This window comes from Aphelocoma coerulescens, chromosome 3 (genome assembly GCF_041296385.1).
Source record: "Aphelocoma coerulescens isolate FSJ_1873_10779 chromosome 3, UR_Acoe_1.0, whole genome shotgun sequence".
In the NCBI taxonomy this organism is placed as follows: domain Eukaryota; kingdom Metazoa; phylum Chordata; class Aves; order Passeriformes; family Corvidae; genus Aphelocoma; species Aphelocoma coerulescens.
Window position 1 is genome coordinate 57,092,468 of NC_091016.1, and position 21,070 is coordinate 57,113,537.

Genomic DNA, 21,070 nt, shown 5'->3' on the forward strand with positions numbered 1-21,070 from the left:
TATTTTTGGCAGCCTTGCTTCCTTTTAAAAATATGCTGCATTAGTCGACTTATACCAGCACTGACCTTTGATGACCAGAAAGAAAAAGGACAAACAGATTCCGTCTCTACTCATTTCCCTCAGACTGGCTCCAGCACCTGAAAGCCAGTGACTGCCAGGGTTATTAAGCAGTTTTACCTGGATCCATCACTTCATCTGGGCACAGGTTGAAACTTTTCCTCGTTGCTGTGTGCTCCTGTCTTTTATCAGGTGTGGGCTTTTCACAAAGTGTGCCCTCACCATCAGGGGCAAGGAAGGTGGAGCCAGAGGCTGTGACTGGCCTTTCTGCCAGCTCCCTTATGGATATCCAGCTGCTCAATACCTGCACCAGGAGCAGCTTTCCTCAACCCCTCTGGTACAGGGTTCTGCTCCTTATACCCTGCCATGCGTATCACCTCTTTTTTGATTTCTCTACTCTTGTCTCTAAATTTCTCTTAAACCTTTTAGAAGCAAAACCCTTCTCTCTTTTGTTCTAACCCCCCTGTGGAGTTCTGGAGGGCCATGGTGTTTTGAAGCTATGCACATACACTTGCTTATGTTCCTATACAGGGCACAAACCAAACCCATGCTGACAGTGTCACTGCAGTGCTATGGTGGGAACTTGCCATTGCTGCATGTGCCAGGCTGGTTTTGCTCCCCTTGGTTGTTTCAGATTGTGATCCCGTTTATGGTGGCACCTTCATGCAGGTTCCACTAGCCCTGAACAAAATCACCATTTAGAGAGTCTCCAAGCCTGCAGTCCAGACAGTCAATGCAGTGCTCCCCCAAGAATGAGCTACCAAGTGCTGGTGCAAGGTTCTGGGCTTGTCCACACCATTTCTCTGCCAGATCTCGCCTTGAGCAATGCAAATGGGAATGATGAGTAAGGGAGTAATACCTTTTGACTCGCTGGACTAAAGCAAACTACTTTTGGAGGGACAGGCTGGAAAAAGCAATGGATACTTGGGTTTGGTTTGGCTTGGTAATTTTTTCTGTTTCATCTAAACTGAAATGAGAGGCATGCACTGGAGAGGAAGGAAGAAGGGAAAGCTGGCTGCTCCCAGGCATTGAGCACTGCAGTTTAGGCCGCCTTAGCAAGAGGCTTCTGCAGTTCAACCTGCACTTATCCCCTTCTTGCACAAGGCTTCCTCTGCATGCAAAGCATCTTTTTTTCTGAATCTACTGTTTCAATTGAACATTAACACTGGGAAGTAAACACAACATTATTATCATTACTATGTGTAATTACTATTACTATTTGATCTTAAATATTGCTGGTAAGAGGAGTCTTCAGCAATATGACGTGTTGGCTTCACAGTACATAAGGGCTGGCCAAAACCTGAAGGGCTATTTTGAAGAAGGTGGGGATTACCTATCCTGTTTCAAATTACTTTTCCCAGCTCACCATCCGGTAGGATCACAACGAAGTTTTTCTCATGGAAAATCTCCCCAGGGAAATTCTCAGGACCTCCTTTTTATTTCCAACAACTAGTGCAAAGTCCCCAAGTGGTTTAGAGAGCTACATTCAGCTGTCTTCCAGTGGTGCCCATGCTCCTTTCTGAGCCTGGGAATGAAAGAGAAGGAGGGAAGTGGAGGGTGAAGTGCTGGAAGCATTGAGCAGTTGCACCTCAGCTGGATTGTGAGGGGTCTGGGGCACTTTCCACAGGGATTGGTGGGAGGCAGAGGAGCACAACTCCTCCCTGCACAGACTGTGTGTGAGGCAAACAGTGCAGGCATTTGGGTTTGCATTGTCTGGCTCCACTGCAGCTATTGTGATCTCTGTTATTCAGGAATTCTACAAAACCGTACCAATTCTCATAAAAGTTTTGCAGAGTAGATAAATACTACACTCCAGCATTGGCGGTGAAGGGAAAAGGAAAGCTTTAAGCAATTAGGCTGGGCCACACAGTGATTCGGCAGCAGGCGGGGCCGCCAGCTGCGCAGGGCTCCCAAGGCGTCCTCATCTGCCGCCTGCCACAGCACCGGCACGGCCCCATGGCCCGGCAGCCCTGCCAGGGGGGCCAGGGAGGGAACACTGCAGGACCACATCCCTCTTTTAAGGGAAGAAAGGGTCTGATCTTCCTTATGTTAGCAGGAGCAGCAGCTTTTGGAAAAGATGCTGACCTGCAGCTAGATGTGTTTTCCCTTGATTGCCCCAGTAAGCTTTGCTATCCATTTTCCACTTTTCTATTTTATAGAGAAGTTAGTCTTAACTTCGGTCAGAGCTGTTCTTGGCCAAGGTTTTGCTGATGCCTCTGTTCTCTTTCCTGTGATGAGAACAGAGAAATGGGTTGGGTCTCATCTCACCTTCCTTGCCAGAGCTGGCTGACACAGTGTTCTACCTACAAGGGATAAAAATGCTTTAGGCTCCTTTGAGTTGACCAGTCCATGTCCACAACAATTTAGAGAAAGTTTGAGAAGAAGCCCTGGCCCCTGGACAAAAAGAGGACATTGTATTTTCTTTTTGAGAAGTAAAAAGCTTTTTAACTCAGAAGATATTGTTTTGGAAAATCAGAGCTGACTGCATTCTAATTCCATCTCCTTCTCCCCATTTTGGAGTGATAAAGCATGCATGATGCTGCTTGACACTGATATTTATAAGACAAAGTAGAGGTCAAATTTGCTGAATGTTTTCCAAATTCCAGTGAGGTTTATCACAAAGAGCCCCATGCACAGACCCAAGTGGTGTAACTGACAAGGGCTGGATTGTGGAGTCACTAGAAGGCTCAGTTTCCAGACAGTGCTGATGGCTCAAATCACGTTCTTTGGGGCAAAACCTGATGGAAAGCTACAACTGTGCAGAGGGACTCCAGGGAGCTTTCGTGGCTAAGTTTCTGACACGAAACTCCATTGTGAGTAGCTGAGTTTTCATGCTTCAAGGAGCAGCACTGTCCTCTACCAGCACCATCCTGCCTAGGTCTGATGAGAAAGAGCTTGGAACCCAGCCCCTGTGGGGCAGGCAGGAGGCTGCTGCTTTCCCTCCCCCTGCACCCTGACATCTCCCCATGATCTCTGTAGCTTCTATGGAAGAGAAGCACTGCTAGGTTTTCTTTGCCAGCTTCCTTTCCAAAAAGTGCAGGAAAAAAGTTTCTTTCCCACAGCAAGTGCTGACAAGACTAGCAGAAACTTGTCCAAGGGAGATTGGCAGAAGTGCCCACTAGCACGCCATGATTGAGAAACCGGCTCCGTTTCCCCCACCCCACTCAGACACCAGCCCCAGGGCTGCTGCTGACACCGAGTGCCTCTGCTCACATTGGAGGACTGACACTATGGAGACTTCTTTGCACCCTGATGGGCTTACCTGCCAGTGCATTTCAGCCTCCCGGCCCAAAGCCAGAGGGGACGGATTTGGTATTGCTAAGCCTCAGTTATTTCAACAGAGACAGGCCAGCACCCGCCCTAATACTCAGAACAGAAACTAGATCTGGAGCAGGAATGAAGCTGACATCTGCAAGGTGGGCTCAAAATCAAAAGCCTTCCCCCAGTACCAAAGTTCAGAGCAAGACTCAGCAGCTTGTGCATCTCCACAGACACTTGGACAGAGCATTATGTCCACATCTGCGCAACCTTCCTTAAAATGCTCCCCAGAAGACACAGGCAAAAGCTTTAACAATGTGTGCTGTCCAGGTAAGGGAAGGACAGGGAAGAGATGAGAGGAAAGCACCAGAGCTCTCAGGTGAGAGGCATATGCCCCTGCCCAGTCAGTAGAAGCTATCACAAGTTCAGGTTTATGAGTACATCAGACAAAACCGACTACTTGGTGAGCTGTGTGAGAGCTGTCTTTTCACTCCGTGGTAGTTGCTCAACAGCGAGGCATTGCATCTTGTTCTGGGTTTTTAAGCACTGTGGAAAACCAAACAAAAACACAACTTAGACCACATACATGAACAGAGGTCTGATGAATTTTCAGGTAGGCTACAAGTGCCACATATAGCAGGAGAAAATGTGACCATATTCTTGCGAATGGCTAAATTTGCAAGATGTGACTTCATCTACCTGCTTATCTGCTTATCTGCTCTTAACTGCTACAGGAACACTGTTCCCAAACATAAAGCCACCTTACACCATACCATTTCTGCAGGTGTTTATTATGCAACTGAACAGATAAAACTTGGAATTAATCTTTATCCTAAAAGGAAATAAATGGTCTGCTGAAGGGCTAAAACATAATTTGTATTTAGGCAGTTAACTGAAAGGTGTTCCCAGTTTTAAGGAAAAGACTCCAAGTAACTAAAATTTTCCATGGTTGTTTTGCCTTCTGAAATCTAGGGCCGATCTTACAGCAGAAAAGAAAGTTCAAGAATTAAGACACTTGGCTAAATTATCATCAGTTCTTTTTCACAGCCTTACTGTGTGACATTTGGAATATCACTTACCCACTTGCTGTATCCATTCCCAATGTATGAAATGGGGATAACAGCACTTCTTTACCTCCACTGTGGATCAAAAGGATAAGCATATTAATCATTTTCCAAGATGCTCAGACAATATGGTTAGTGAAGAAATAGGCTACACAGACTGACCTCGGGAAATGCAGCAAATACAGCCAAATACAGAATGGAGAAAGTGAAAATGGAAAAGGCTCACAGCTCTTCTGTGAAGCACAGGTGCCTCATTGCTGCTTCTTTTAACACGTTTATCCAGCATGATCTTGAGAATCTTGTTTTCTTTGAGGAGTCAGAGACTAACAACTGCAGCTGACTTCCTCTCCCTGCACTTCCCACCACAAACTAGATAGGAGGCTCCAAGAAGAGAAATCCCTGTGTGCTGTGGGAAGCCATATCCTGGACTGTCACTCTTGTGTCTGGTACGAACTGTAACCACCTCTGTTTCTTTCCTGCACCTAACCTGGATGTGATCATCAGTTCAACACTGGGACATGCAATCAGCTTTTGCTACCTGACAATGGTCCCATGACCCCTGCGGTTATCCAAAGTCTCCTGTAGTAAACTGGAGAACTACAGGAATACTTTCCCTTGTGGCACAGTAACTAAATATTACTCTGCCTGTTAGCAGCAACACTGTGCCAAGGATTTGTTTCACTCTGCTTGTCACTTGCACTTGGGGAGAGGTTTGCTGAAGGATCAAATCCACGTCTCTGATGAGCTCCTGCACATCAGATACAGGAATAGGCTGTGTGCTTATGCTCTGCCAAGTTTCTGAGGTGAAGTGGCAATTTAAAAGCATATGGAGAAAATAAAAAAATCAGTACTGTCCTGCTAACAGTACAAATCACAAATGTGAAGCAGCATTTGGTTTTGAAGCACCATTTCAAGTTTTCCAGATAAGTCAAAGCCACAGAGTGAGCAGCTTGTATGCCACTTTTGCTGGTTACTCCATATCATCCTTGTGTTTAGACCATTAATCTTAACTCTGAACAGCATCACCTCCATGTATTCCTGCTAATCTCTACTTTTCACAGCGCCAATTGCCCTGCAGTATAGCTGAATTCTTTAGGTTTTTTTTTTTTGCCCATTGCCTCCAAAGAAGGGGACAGAAAGATGACAAAAGTCTGCATAAAGCATACTCCTATGTGCCTGCCTGGCAGCAGTGTTACTAACTTACCCTTTCAGCCACAATCAGTTAAATACAAAACCAACTCACATTCTTCCTTTACACACTCAGAAAAGGAAATCCACGTGTTTATACTCAAAATCCACATTTAAATAAACCAACGGTCAAATCTTGCCATCTTACAGTGTCTGAAAAGCCAAATTTGTACTTGCAGAAAACTTTTTCCTTCCCCCATCCCACTGCCCCAACAACAACCTTCCTGCAGGCTCTTCCAAGATGACAGGGTCAGACATCGGTGCCGAGACACAACCATTACAGTGTGCTGGTGCTCTCACTACACACACCCTGATTTTCTAAAGCTTACAGCTGAGATTCGACACCCACTGCATGCTGCAGCTTGGCATACAATGCCATTTCCAGACAAACCAAAGAAAACTTATGGCTGTTTCTCAGCTGTGAGACATCAGGAATTGATTTATGCTGGTTGCAATTTAACCTTCAACCTTCAAACTTCCCATCCACTTTAAATATTTCGCAGGGAAATTTTTTTACCCTCCAGTGGCCATTTCTTATGGAGCTGCCTTCCAGCACCTTTCCTGCCATACCTGTGGGTACTTGAGCAGAGCCTAACTTTGCAAACCCTCCCTTGGGACAGACCCTGCAAAAGTGGTTCCGGTGATTCCAGTGCCAGTAGACATGCACTTCCAAGGCTTGGTAACACCCTTGTGTTTCCCATGGAACCTGCATATGGAGGTCTATACGAAGCAACACTTAGTTCTTTACTGTGGTCTTGGCTCATGCAAGCAGAGTGATCAGTGTTCTATGTAACTGTTAGCTGAACTCCTTGCAAAAATGGCCGAGTCCTCAAAAATAAAACAGAAGGAATGCTGTGGTACTGTATTATAGTATTTTAGCTCTCAAAAATGTTGCTGTGTTATTTTAGGCTAATGTTCTAACATCACAGATGTTCCCTTTCTTAGAATGGAGGGAAAGATCAGAGCACCATTACTCTTAGCTGGGAATTACAGGTCTTTATTTTTTAAGAGAATGTAGATTTTTGTTCTTTGGCAGACAATGTTTTTTCATTTGCTAAGAGGACAAAAGTTGGCATGCAGTGTGGTTTCCCTTTTTAGTCAAAAAACGTACCTGTACATTCAATTTTATTGTATCAAATATTGAAAGGAGGAAAAATTCCATGGCTTGAACTCACAGACATGTTTTCCAACATTTAAAATTTGTGGCTTTGCTCATGTGTTTATGATACAATGTACCATTCTATACCATAACATTCAAATGATTCATCAAAGATTCAGTGATAAAAGAATTGCAAAGAAACTGGAATGCTTTAAATACACCATCAGGTTCATGTACTTTCAGTTCTGCCGAGCTACTTCTCTACATACAAGCAGGAAACACTTGAGATACTTGGACTAAGCCCTGCATCACCAACAAAATTTATGTGGAAGAGAAGTAAATTGAACAGAAACAAAAAATGGCACAATTTGTCATTGTCACTTGAAACTTAAGACTAAAATTTATTTTTTTTCCAGAATGCTGCATTTAAACAACAGTTTAAACAACTCTCTTTAGTGTGAAAGCACTGATATTTCACTTCCATTGTTACACCACTCTGACTACTGGAGCTTTTATGCCTGGCCATCAAATACCATATCCAGTTAAAATGCAGTGTATGGAGACTAAGTTGTTTCTCTCCTGGATAAAACTTCTACTTAGAAGCCACAGAGCACTGGACAATGTACTTCAATGTACTGACCACCCACCTCAGGTGAGTAAAACCATTCTGACTTCATTCTCACAGCTTCAGATAGTTTGGGAGATGCAATAACCCAGGAGCAACCTGCTCCAGTCTCACTGCTCAAGTATGACTTTCAGAGGATGCCTTGTGCTGAATCCAACCCTGTTCTGTTGGGTGCAACTCCAGCATCCTACCCAAAGCCACTGTATCCAGGTAGGAAAACTAGTGTAAGCAAGAGGACTATGGCGCCAGGAAGAAATGTGCAAGTTTTATTCTTAAACATCACTGGACTGAAAAATAAAGACTCATATGGCTTATTGATATTTCAGGAGATAGTAGTGAATAAGTTAAAGAAGATTCATTCCAAAACATACGTTGCTTCATTTATAGCTAAGCTAATGTACACATATATTTTCTTATTTTCTTAAGTGTTGAACAGCCACCTTTTCCCCCCCCACAAAGATCTCCAAGTACATGCATGGCACTTCCTACAAAGCTGTCATGGGCTAGAGGCTTACAAACAGTGATTTTTTTTTTTTTTTGAATAAGAAATATTCATCAGACCCAAATATAATTATTTAAATCAACTTCTTCCTGAGCAACTTAGAATTTGGAATGTGCTAAAAAGTTTCAATAAATAAGTCAAAGATTAACCAGCTTAAAATGTACCTTTATAAAGTTAAGCAAAATATATTTCATGACAGAGAAATAGGCCATAGGACCAGGGATATTAGATGCTATGTGCCAGATAAATTTAAGAATTGCCATTTGAGGAGGAGAGGTCAGGTTGATTGTTACGAAAATACAACAATATTAAAACCTAGCAAGTAAATCATTAAGCAGCTTTTGTATTTCGATTATAAGTAGTGGTGGCTGAAGACACCATTAAATAAACAGATAGAAACAGAATTTACTGTAAGCAGCAGTGAACTTGCAGAAGGTGTTAAGTGACTATACTCTGTTAAAACATTGGCAGAAAAAGGATTCAAACAGAATTTCAGAAACATGAGAATACTAGTTTTCTTTCCAAAATATAACAACTCCACAGTGTGTAAACTAATCATTACTCTTTCAATGTAATTTCATAGAAACCACTTAAAATATACAATGCAGCAGATTCATATTTTAGCTAATATGTTAGTTACTATCTGTGCCATTTTCAGCTTTCTTTAATGTGCTCCCCCACAGTAGTACACTGCTACCACCAGCCTGGGATGTTAATAATGAATCTTCTTCCTAATATTTTCTGTAAGTTAGCATCTTGTCTCAACTCTTCTTTATTTTCATTCTCTGTATATAGGTAAAGACTGAGCAGTGAAGAAGATGGACCATAATGTTTATTGGCTCTCAGCAGGCTCATGGAAGGGAAAACCTTTGGAAAGCCCATTTGAGCTGATCCCGAGTTTATATGCTTCATCCATCACAAAATAACTTTTACTTGTTATAGCAAACTGAAGTATGACCTTGCAGATGGCAGCCATGGAATAGGAACCAAAAATTTTCTGGTAGATGCTTTGAGAAAGGATGCGAGATAGACAGAGGTACATTGTCCTCATCCTGGCAAGCAACTGCAACATCTTGTACCTGCTTCTTTCCTGTGCTCTAGGGACAGGAATTTATTGCTCATATTCTCTATTCGTCCAGCTTTTTCTGGCAACGTTAAGAGGCCAAGGCCTCATCAAGACCCCAAACTCCCCCCTATTCTGCTCTGAGGCAGAAGGCCAAAGAGCTGGGCCCAGGGCTGCCTGCAGCTCTGTCACTTCTGCACCACCAGCGCTGGCAGGCTGCCCAAGAGCCAGCATGCCACATGTCACAGGGAACCCCACCCCAGGGACACCCACCTGAAGAACAACAGCACCTCACATATTGGTGCTACTTCTCTTCCCCCTCCCAGCTTCCACCGATCCCCTTTCTAGTGTTAGCAGATAATACCTGTAGTGATTAACATGGGCAACTTTCACAGTGACTCTCTCAACCACCTATCACTGAATCAGCTTTGGTTTCAGAGAGTACATCTTCTTGTATTTGTTTGATGATTCTGAAGTATTTCAACTAGAGAATCTGTGTATGTTCATATTGTTAATTTTCCTTCTAGGCAAGCTAAAAGCAGGAGTCTGGTGTTTGTGCTGGTGGGGATGCTGTGTTCAGCTTCAGATGTGAACAACTAAATTCTGCAGCTGCAGAAATACAGGTTGTACTTAATAGGAGTTCCAGATCATCTGAGTTTTTTAATGAGCAGCTTTTTCTGTATCTCTTTGGATTTGTGACCCAAAAGAATAACAAAAATCTAAAAATACCATTCTTGAACATAAACCCCACATGTTACACCTTTTCCTTTAGAGTCTAATAAAAACATACTCAACTGCTGAAACAAAGCTCTGCCTGGCACTTTTAATTTATTGTTGCCATTCACCAACCTGGTAACTCTTCCCACTCTATGAACTTAGAAGGGTTTACCAAAAACAATCTGGTTCCTGTAACTTGCCTTACACCCACTAGTATTGATTTGGCAGAATAGCAGCCTCTCTCCTCCAGCACAGGTGATTTGAGGAGCTGTTACCTAGCCCCTTTCTGAGCCTGTTATCCTTGGATTCACAGACAAAGCAATGGCTCTGACCATACCACTGGGATAACAGGGTGCTTTGGACAAAAAGAGGCACTCTTCCCAAATGGCTCACTGCCTGTAGTTCCGCTTGCTCGTAGTTAATGCCACAGTGTTATGCCACAAAGACTTGTTTCTGAAGAGAGAGAAAAGAATCTGTAAAAGTTACTTTTCAAGATTTCTAATCTACTCTTTTGTATTTTGCAGGTTCCCAAAGGACTCCTGTGTATTCCAAAAGTTATTTTGTGACAGACAGTAGGTACTTCTCTCTTGAACTATGCTATAGCAAGGATGCTATAGAGCCAACACTGTATAATGAATCAAACCTGCAAAATCAGGTATCTCCCAAAGGCTCCAGCATGTGGGAATTGTCTGTGTTGTTCCATTTCAAATCCGCTGCGCATTAACCCAGTTCCTTAAGGAATTACTTTTCATAATAATTAAAAAAAATCTTAAGAAAGCTGGAGGGGTCACCAGAAGAGAAAGGATAGCTCTTCCATCCATCACCTTTTATAGATATCCTCTAGCCACTTTTCATCATCTTCTTCCTCATCATCTATTGGTTCCTCAGTTTCCAGGGGAGAAGGGATGAAGAACTCAGGTCTGGGACGTGGTTTCCTGATATGAGACTTCAGTCCAAACTTGCGCTTTAGCAGGTGGAATTGTTCTTTGACATAGTAATAAAACTCATATTCATATTTCATGCGTTGGTAGAGGATCTGTATTGCTTCTGGAGAGGGGACGGTCTTTTTCACTGTCACAGTCAGATTGCCAAGTTTCCTATGTTCTGTAAAGAAAGAACAACAAACAACATGGTGGGTGTTGATCAGCGAGACCACACGTAAACTTTTAATTTAAAACATTAAGGCATGGACCTACTACATTACTGATACAAATGAGTTCAAGCTGTTGCTTTAATCATGGATTTATTTTTAACAGGATATGAAAAAATACAGATGTTTGAATTCAGGCTTGCATGTTTAAATATGGCTAGTTCATACAGGTCATTTGGCTTGTCTGCAGTCACTGAAGATCTTAATTGTCACTGGTTATGGGAAAATGCAAACCACATCATATGAATTATGAGCATAAGCATAAGAATAGAGAAACAATCTTGCCTAGCTTTGGAAATTTTGTCAGGCACACCACCGAGCTTAACTAACCAATTATTTCCTATGTGGCATATGGTGACCTGTCTCATTTGTGCTTTACTATAGTTCAAATATTAACAGGTATTTGTCAACCTGAATCCTTCGGTAGCACCGAAGGATTGTTGGCAACACCACATGACACCTCAGGATCAACTGTGCCTGTTAACTTTCTTGTCCTGTTATGCCTGTTAATGGAACTAGACTCATCTTCCTGTCATGCCCTGGAAGATTTCACTACTTTTTTGTTCACCTGACAACTTTTCCTTTGGTAAACTGAAATACAGACCTTTTATTGCTGATAAAGAATTAGAGTTACTAACAAAAACACTGAATTGTCTTTTTGCCTTCTCTCTCAGTAGATGAGCCTACCATTGGAGATGAATGTATTTGAATGAGGTGTAAAGCAAACTCTGAAGGCAATCATTTCGCTCTTTTCTAGATGGCAATAGGCTGCCTGAGCATCCTAAGTATTTTCATCCTAAGTATATAACACGAGAACCTGTATCTTCTTGTAACAGCAGTTCTTCAAGTCAGAAGTATTCAAAAGGGTCAGGCCATGATGGATGGCACAGAAAAAGCTTACATGGAGGAAGCAGACAACAAAGAACATTTCGTGTTTCCAACTGGCAGCAACCACCCTCAATTCCAGAGGGACTCCTTGAATCAGAATGTGATTTTACCATGGGCAGAGTTCTGCTCATGTGAGCAGAACAAATGGAGGTCTTCTGAAGCACCCACCAGCAAAGCTTAACATATGCTTAACATCTCTAGAGAAACATGTTTTCATAAGTGCTTACACATAAAGCTAAGGGATGCAGCGATGGTTCCTAGCAGGAAAAGTAAGTTGTTCTTGGGATCCCACAAGCAATATGTTTATCCAAGAGAAATAATCAAGAAGAGCTTTTTAGGGAAGAGAGGAATTTTAAACAAAGAAAAACCCTTTTATCCCAAGAGGTAATAAAATACGAGTAAGTCCATCTAGCAAGCAGAAAAGCAATGATCTTCAGACAAAAAGCTGGTACAAGATTTTAAATCCTGAAAAGTACAACAGATGGGCAGAGAACAGCAGTGAACATGAACTGCTTTCTTTAAATTTTGAAAGATTGATATTCATAGAGCTGGAGGTATCGACACTTGCAAACAAATTTGATTTTCAGTCTGTGGACACACATTTTCCTCCTTCAGAATGAAGGAAAACAAGAAACATTTTAATAATACTACATGAGACAAATGCTCTAGGCTGAACATGCTCTTATTCACTGGACTTCACTGTGTCACACCCACCTGGTGCAGAAGAAAAAAGTTATATCTGAAATAACTACATCTGAAATAGTCAGTTGTGCTTATCAACTCCAGCAGAGTAATTTGAAATGTAGGAAGAATGATACAAAGAGAAGATATGTTGAGTAGCTTACCCAATGCAACACTGTTCTAAATCACAAAGTATTTATAGCATTAATTCTATTTTGCATCTATACTTTTAATTCTTTCTCTAAAGGAAGAATGGTTTTTATTAGTTGGTAACTATTAAAACATACTACTGTGTAATTAAATGAAACTTTTACACCAAAGTTAGTAGTTCTTTACACTGAAATCTGTCTCTACTCATATATCTAAGTAATTAAACAATTGATTACACAGAGTTCTCTGTTCTTTAGTTACAGTGATGTATGGTGAAACATGCTGTATATTTACTGACTGTTTATCAATTTGCTCAGTTTATTTAGATAGTAGTGAAATGACTAAAATATACAAAAACAGAAAGAAAGATGCAATTTTTAACATGCTATTTATCTAAGAAAAAGTGTAGAGGGAGGATCAGGAAATGCTGAATTTCAAACAGACATTAGCATACAAAGCAGGACCTATATTTAGTGAATAGTGTGAAGTTTTTTTGGTGAAAATGTCTGGGTTCCCCAAGAGCTTATTCTGTTCTGCACCCCCTTTACCCATAGACCGGAATAGACTAATAAATGTCTTATCTTGTTAAATTTTCAGTCAAGTTGTTCAAGTTACCTTCAAATTGCCATTGATGGCTATGAGATGACTACACTTCAGGAAGGCCACTGTACTCAGTCTGTCCCAGGGTGAGAAGAAAACTTTCTTATGATTATTGAGCACTTCAAGACATTCCTCTTTCTTGTGCTTAGCTGATAGCTCCTGCCAGCTTTGCAGTGTGGTTTTCTTTACAAATTCAGCAGCAAATATACACTACTAAATATTGCATTTATTAGCTTAAGCCTTTATACTGCTTGCCAACTTCGTTTTTATTTTACGTAAGTTATTTCTGTTACAGAAAACTCCATTTAGCTCACTGGAAAAAGCTCTTTACTTATACGGTCCCTCCAGGACTCTAAGTGGGGAAAGCCACTTTCACAGCTCCAGCTCCTTTTGGTGGCTGCTTCTCTCAGCAGAGAGAGGCACTTGTGCTTAGCCCAGGAGCGCTGCCAACGATGACAAGGTGAAAAGCATGAGACTGTTTTCTTTGGGGGGGCAGTCTGTGGGGGCAGGAGTGGCCAAAGGCAATGTCCTGGTGGCGTGCCAGGCAGGGAGCAGCCCGGTGCTCCATGCCACCCTCGCAGCACAATACACTCCTCCTCTGAATTTGCTGTTGCAATGGCACAGGGGTTTCTGGATGTGTGCAATTCTCTGCTCTGTGCACACACCTATGTCTACAGAAGGACACATATGAACAGACAGAAACACCCACACTCTGGAAGGCTGCAGGGGCAGTGTAAATTTTCTGGCTCCTGTTTGCCTTGCAGCACAATCATCAGAACTGCAGAGCATGAAGAGCTGTGAGGTGTGAGTTGTTGGATGGCGGGAGTTGGGCCTGCGCAGGGCTGCAGGCTCAGCCTTTTGATAAAACAAGTGAACTCTGCTTTTTTTTGTACCTGAACTTTATTTAGACTGTGTTTTAATCTTAAATACTCTTAAAAGGCTCTCTAATACAAATATGGATGAAATTACAAAACTGCCCCTTGAAGTCACCTCAACCACCTCTTCTCATCATAGAAGCAAAATGGAAAATTAGATCTGGCTTAAAGCCAAAATACCAATCTGCATATGCTGCATAAACCCAGCTGGCCCACCAAAGGACCCCCATTTTATGACCTTTGCGACAGCTAACCACATGGAGGGCAACAAACTACACCATTTACTTCTCAGGGTTATTTTTTTTTTAAATGTGTTTGCTTTGGCATTCTTTTAAATTGCTAGAAGAATGTACTATACAGCAATGCAACCCCCCAGTGCAGCCTGCTCATACCTTGAATTAAAACTAAACTGGTATGTAGATAGGAATGAAGAAAATTAAATTCTTTTGGGTTACCAGTTGATGAGCGTTTACTGTTACTTTCCACACTCTCACTTTTTTTTTTTTTTTCAAACTAAGAAAAGGACATTACTCACTGCAGCAATCCAAACCATAGGGAAAAGTGAGTTTTATAACTTGTGGCTCAAAAAACCTTGAATTGCCATATTTAGACAAAATGATCCTAAAGGCATTCTCCACCTCAGAAGAGCTTTTCAGAATGATGTGCTCTCCAGTGTCCTCCTGTTTTGGGGGGTGCTATGCAGAGGCTGCTCCTCAGCGCTGCTCCTGGATGAAGCCACAGGGAGCCCAGTGCCCCTGGGGGGCCCATGTGGAAGAGGTGAGCCAGGCTGGAGGCAGCTCAGGGTGGCTGCAGGCCAGTAGAACTGTGGGCTTGCTGGGCTAACGCCGCGGTGCAAGAACGCCACGCCGAGCTGCGCTGCGCTGCTCTCACGGCTGTGCGAGCACGACGGCTGTCACGGATACAGCAAACGCATTCCCTGCAGCCACACACGGAGGCCCCGCGTCTCCATCGTATGCAGCCGAGCTACAGCACATACCTACTTCTCCAGAGGTTTAAATGGAAATAAACGTATGTCACTGTGGTTAGATGTGACGGACAAAGGGGCGAGGGTCTCTGCTTGATCTGCCTCTCGTTGCTGCTGTGCCAACCAGGGCTCTTATGGAGACACTAGAAATGATCTCCCCCAGAATATTAAACTGCAGCTTAGCAAAGAGTTTTCCAATATAACTGATTTGCTTTTCAAACGCAAAATTTTTATCCTGGCTCTCAAAGGATAGCTGGAAAAGGACAGTGTAGGGAGAACTGATGAGACACTGATATGCTGGGCTCACATGTCTTTCCAATGGCCACAGGGTTAGTGCTGCTCAGGAGTCTTGGTCCAGGGCAGGTCCCTGGATCCAAGCTGGAGGAGGGATGGTGTGCTGCAGCCACACTCCGCGACGGAGCACCTTGCTTGGGCTCATGTTTGTTAATGGAAAGCAGGGACATTGGAGAAAACCTAACAGAGACGCCCACCAGACAGAAATATATTAAAAATCAAAACTGATAGAAAAGTTAAGTAGCAATTTGTCCCACAGCATCTACCAACTTTATCTGAAATACTATGAATCCCAGTTACTAACCTCTTCACTGCTAGTTTACTCTCCTCTTGGTTACTCACACCAACAAAATACGGTGTAAGTTGTAACAACACGTAGATAAAGATTAGACTGTCAGGTGCATACTGGGGACTTATGCCAGGCTCACAGCAATGCTTGCTTTGTTTTCGCACTTCTGTCCTGTATTACTGTGCTGTTTTGCTGCCATGGAACAACTCCCAACTCCAGAGGGTTATGAGAACTCTCACACAGTGGCACACAGCTATTTCCTATCTCCTAAAGGTCAGGTATGAAACTCTCTGAAAGAGCAGCACTCCAGAGGTCAGGGAAACTCCCAAAACTTCAGGGATCTGCAATCCTAGGAAATGGAACATACTATTATTTATCAAACAGGGATCTTGGGAGCAAATATACCAGACTGTAATTAGCATGGATACTAAAATTATGGCTGTCAGTGACAGCGATGGAACTAGGTGAGACAGCAATGGTCCTTCTTCTTTCTTACCACTGCAATGAATAAAGAAACTGGAGGAAAGAACAGTCTCCCTGTTAACCTTATATAATTTCATTATTTATATTAACATAGACAAAATGCAGGAAGCTCTGACAACGATAAGCTGGTAGAGAAAAATTGAGGGATGCCTAAACAGAGATTAGCTGGGAAGAGCTCAAACAGATAATCTGAACGACATGCAGTCAAAAAACTACTAATGTTCCAGGATGTAAACACCAAGGAGGCATGACATAAAATCACAGCAAGGAAGAAAAAATGAAGAAAAAAGAAAAAAAAAAGGTAGTGATAAGTGATAAATGTAAGAAGTACCTTGGTCTGATAAGGCCACAAATAACAAACATCTTCCTACACCATGCAAGTAACGTATATTTGGAAAACATTGCAGAAGTCAACACTGCACTGGTCTGGCTGTCAACTGGACAATGCAACAGCAATACACATTCAACAATGCTCTTACATACTACTTGAGCTGTTAAAGGCATTATATCACTATTATGAAACACTTGCCATACAACAAACTCAGCAATGCAAATATATAACTTTCCCCAGTTACCACTCTCTGAAGTCTCTTCTCCAACCAGTGTATTTATCATGAAATCTCTAACTCTCCTCCTGGAAACATCACAGTGCTGTGCCTTTGCTCCTGTGAGTTCAGAGCTGTGGATCCAACAACATGGATTTCCAGCTGCATGGGACACCTCAGCCAACCTTCCTGTACCACACACTGCCTCTGACGCTGCCCTCAGCCTGGAAATGTGCTGTATCTCACATAAGATCAGATAACAAATCTCAGCAGGATCTTCTAATAGACTCCCTTCTTTGGTGCATTTTAATATTGCATTCCCAGTTCAGGTAGGTTAACGCAGAAGAAAAAGAAAAGCTGAAAAATAACCCACACTGGTAGAATGAACAGGCAGATTCTTATGAGAATGTGGTCAGGTACTTTTATAGCCATTAAGCAACTTTTAAGTTGAACTAGACAGAGTTGGAGGTGCCAAAACCAAAGTCATCTGCAGAGGAAATGCCAGGATTGTCTAGTTTGAGTTGCCAAAAGAACTGCTATGGTTGCAGCTCATATGCAATTTCTAATGTATTTTTTATAGCTGTTTAAGGGTTATTGAATGAATCCAGTCAAATCTGGATCTGACAAAACCACAATTTAAAAATAGGTTCTTACAGATTGCTTGTGAACAGTGCTGCACAGCAGGTTATGCAGATACTAACATTACTGCTTTACTGCAGAGACAAGAGAGAGTTGCAGTGACTGAGACAAATTTCAGCTTACAAGCAGGAAAAGCTTCACCACAGCTATGTAATGCAGACAATCTGCAGAGATAGAGCCCAGGACTTGAGAACCTAGAGCAGGCATCTTGCCTTTGTGCTTCGAGTCATGGTAGGCTGCTATCTGTGATTTTTGTCCACAAAAAGGAAATGATGAAGAGGCGTGCTGTGCAAGCTAAGATGTCCAAGAGGGATGGAGAGAGGTGGAGGTATCTTTATTTCCATATATAGTATTGGTAAGTAAAACACTGGCATATAGCATCCAGTTTTGTAACCACATCCTAAATCAGACAGACTATGAAAACAGCCTCAGAATGAACACTGGGGTTGAAAGGGACACTTTGGAGAAAGATGATAAATTTGTTCTGGTCAGCTTACCAAAAAAGACGATTGAGAGGTGACTTGTTTACAGCATCTGCATATTTTCATGGTGAGAAAACTATGGGTACTGAAGGGTTGGAAGCAGGAACCAGACAAATGGGGACTTTTAGCATGGCACTGCTTTTTTAAAGTGGTGAAGGTAATTGATTGTTAGTACAAAACAAACACAGTTGATTTGCTATCACTTGAAAATTTTGCATCAATGCTGGATAACTTAATGAACTCCAGATATTGGTCTCTATGCAGAAGAGAGACTCTGTGGCCTGGAGCACACAGGAAGCCAAGCTCCAATGATCCATTTAAGTCTTTCACAGATGCAAGTTTCGAACGTCTTGCTTGTGTCAGCTTCCAAATCAGAAGCACCACATGCAAAAGACTTTTTGTCACTGCTTTTCAGATATCTCAGTGTGAATGTCATTTTTGGAAGCTGTCTGGACACCCAATTTGCGACCTTTTCCACTTTTTTACTGTTCAAACCTAGTGGTCACCACTCTCTAGTACTAGGCCTTGCAGGAATGGGAAATAACCCTACATTAAAAAAAAAAAAAAAAAGTTGAGACCATGGCCTTAAAAATTGTTAATTCTAAGTGCAGGCTCTTAGCCTCTTAGACTTAAGCCTAAGTCTTCCAAGAGCATACATATGACTGCTTATTTCTTTCTATAACTACTGAAATGAAAAATGAAAGCAAAAATACTAACTAGGATGCAAGTAATGTCCAGTAATAAAATTTATGCACTGCCAAGGTAAAATCACAACTGGTACAAGAGACAGTACTGGGAAGATGAGTGGTACTGTAAGAAAGCTGCTATTAAAATGGGGGGGAAAAAGGTGCTTTTGGTTCTTTTCTCCCTTGTGAGAAAGTTGCCATTTCTAAGAAGATTTTCTCCCAACTATGTCTGCACACAGACAACTGAAAGCCCCAAAATGGTTTTATTTCTTATTATTTCAAGTTACAGGCAGTCAAGAGAAAATTGTCTCTTTTGCCCTTAGGTTCTTTTGTGTATAATGAGTGACTGAAGGCAGCCAGGGGCTGAGACACTGCTGAAGAAGGAAGAATGCTACCAGAGCAGAAACAACACACTGTTCCTTTCAAGTTCACCCCCTCCTGGCCCACAGCCCGACTGCCTTGGCCAGCTGCCAGGAGATCGGGACAAAGACTTCCTCCTCTGGCCAAAATCGAGGAAAAGGGTCTGTTGTTTAACACAGGCAGACTTGTTTCAGCAAGTGAAAAAAATAAAAAGGAGGGGAATTATATTAACTAGAAGCCCTGGGAGAGGAGAGTAATCTCATAGTGTGGCTAATGCAATTCTCACCCTGTGCTTTTCCTGGAGAGGGAACATCCTGATTTTCTACTGTTCAGGCTAGAAGGCAAAGTATAATGTCCCAACAGGGCTAAGCCCTAAGGCTGCCAGGGTCTTCACGTCCCCTGAGGTCACTATGAACCAGAAACAAGAATGCATCTTTCCTCCTTCCAGGAAGATCCAGGCAACACACTCTGCCCTCCACGCCTCCAGGAATAAGCTCAAGTGAAGGGTGAGTGTCCTCACTCACAGAAAGACAGTAATTCCTATGCACCCAGCAGACCTCCAAGAGTCTGACAGATAGATAAGCCAAACCTTTAGGTATCTCAGGACTTCACATTGACCAAAGATCTGCTGGATTTCCACAATGGCATCAAACCCAAGTCAAGGTGAATTCATGCCTTGGCTTTTCACTGCCTCTGTTACAGAGCCTGCAGCTGTGTCTGCAATGAGGAACCTGGGACACCTGGGATTTGCTGCAATTTGAGAGTTTGTGTCTGTCCTGGAAATCTTGGAGGCAGATGCTGTTACAGAAGTTACAGAGATACACTGGCTCTTCACGCCAACCTCAGCACTTCTTTAGCAGTGCAGCTACAGGCGAGGAATGGGGGCTTGGAAAAAGCAGAAGAAAATCCCTAGGTCTGGGGTGACCTGTTTGATCCTGAGCACCAAAGTGCTCCCTCAGAGGCTGTATCACAGGATGTAGTGTCTCAGTGACCTGTGGCAGGAGACTTCCCCTGGCAATGCTTTATATGCACGAGAGCTTTTGGAAGCAGACCCCCAACTCAAGGATAAGTATGATTTTAATCTGTTTGGGTTAATATAAATGAATACAGGACATTTTTAGGTGCTTAGAAGCTGTTCAAACACTATCAAGATTTACACATGCATGTACTTGCTCTGTATTCCAGGCAATATATTTTCTTCCACAAGGAGTGTGGAAACAGCATTTCTGACATACTTATGAGACTAAGATCTTTGAAGATAAAGGCTTTCCTATGCACCCTATGCATCTGTACCAGCCAGTAGCAAAGACAGCTGCCTCTGTAGTAACACTCACCTGTCTTCAGTCACTGACACAATCAGCTCCAGCACACCTTTTACCATTCTTGCTTGTGTGTCAGCACCGGGAACAATCCATTGAGGAAACAGAGCTTGCTCAATGATCTTTTAAAATTCAACTTCCATTTAACATTAATGTGCAGACAGGGAAGAGATACATGGGCACATCGTTCTGCCATCTATCACCTTGTTTACAGGAAGTAGCCTTAACTCTACTGCTTGTTAAAGAACTGAGCTGAGTACTCTGAAAGCGCACATGAATCGGAATGAGAGACATACGGGGTATGAAAAGCCATTGCTCCTGCACTTAATCCTGCAAATTGTCTTATGTCTGCAGTATTTCAACCAGCAGTTTCATGCCAGTGTTAGAGAGACTGGTTAGTATCAAAGTTTCCAGGATAGTCTGCACATTAGTTTAATGACAATACTAGACCTGACATAATGACTACCATGCTTCAAAGTTATACTGCACAAACCTTTCCCTTGTGATTAACAAAACAGGAGATAAAATGACCTGCTGTCTTTTTCCATTTCAGTATTTACGGACACTTATAAATGTTAACACCTCAGAATAAGAATAAAATGAGACAGAAACCAGGAAGGATGTGACAGCAATTAGGAAAAGCTCTACAAGATAAATCAATTTTGGGAGGGAATGAGGTTACTAAAAGGAACACTAAATGTGCAACAAGCTAGGCTTTTGTTGAAGAACATTGCAATTTTCTACATTGCAGTCTTCAGGAATGGTGGAATAAAGGCACTCAACATTACTCGCAAGATATGCAATGTTAAAAGTTTTATCAAGATAAAGAGAGAAACCTGTTGAGGCAGGCTGCTGTCCTAGTCAGCAGTCAAGCACCCATGTGGCCATCTGCTCTCACAGCAGGAGAATGGAGAGACCAGGAAGAACAAAAGCAAGAAAACTCGTGGGTTTAATCTGGAGGAGGCGGGGAGGGAGGGAGTGATGTAAATGACATCCCTTACCACATTCCCCAGTCAGTGCATAAGCAATGGCCAACCTAGAAGCCAAAGATCCCACTCCTTCCTCCACCTC

The 21,070-nt window shown here is 42.4% G+C and overlaps 1 protein-coding gene across 2 annotated transcripts in view; it reads right to left on the reverse strand.

Moving 5' to 3' along the window:
- Positions 1-1,373: 1,373 nt before the first annotated feature.
- UST (uronyl 2-sulfotransferase) overlaps positions 1,374-21,070 on the reverse strand; it is a 166,529-nt gene continuing 146,832 nt past the window's right edge. Inside the window, exons 8-10 of one of the 2 annotated variants that reach the window (XM_069010404.1) lie at positions 10,398-10,677; positions 4,395-4,454; positions 1,374-3,861 (exon numbers count right to left, since the gene is read on the reverse strand). In XM_069010404.1, coding sequence (XP_068866505.1) covers positions 3,855-3,861; positions 4,395-4,454; positions 10,398-10,677 — 347 coding nt within the window. In that variant the 3' untranslated portion in view covers positions 1,374-3,854. Of the gene's footprint in view, positions 3,862-4,394; positions 4,455-7,543; positions 10,678-21,070 lie in introns of those variants that run through there. The other variant, XM_069010405.1, reaches the window with a different exon arrangement.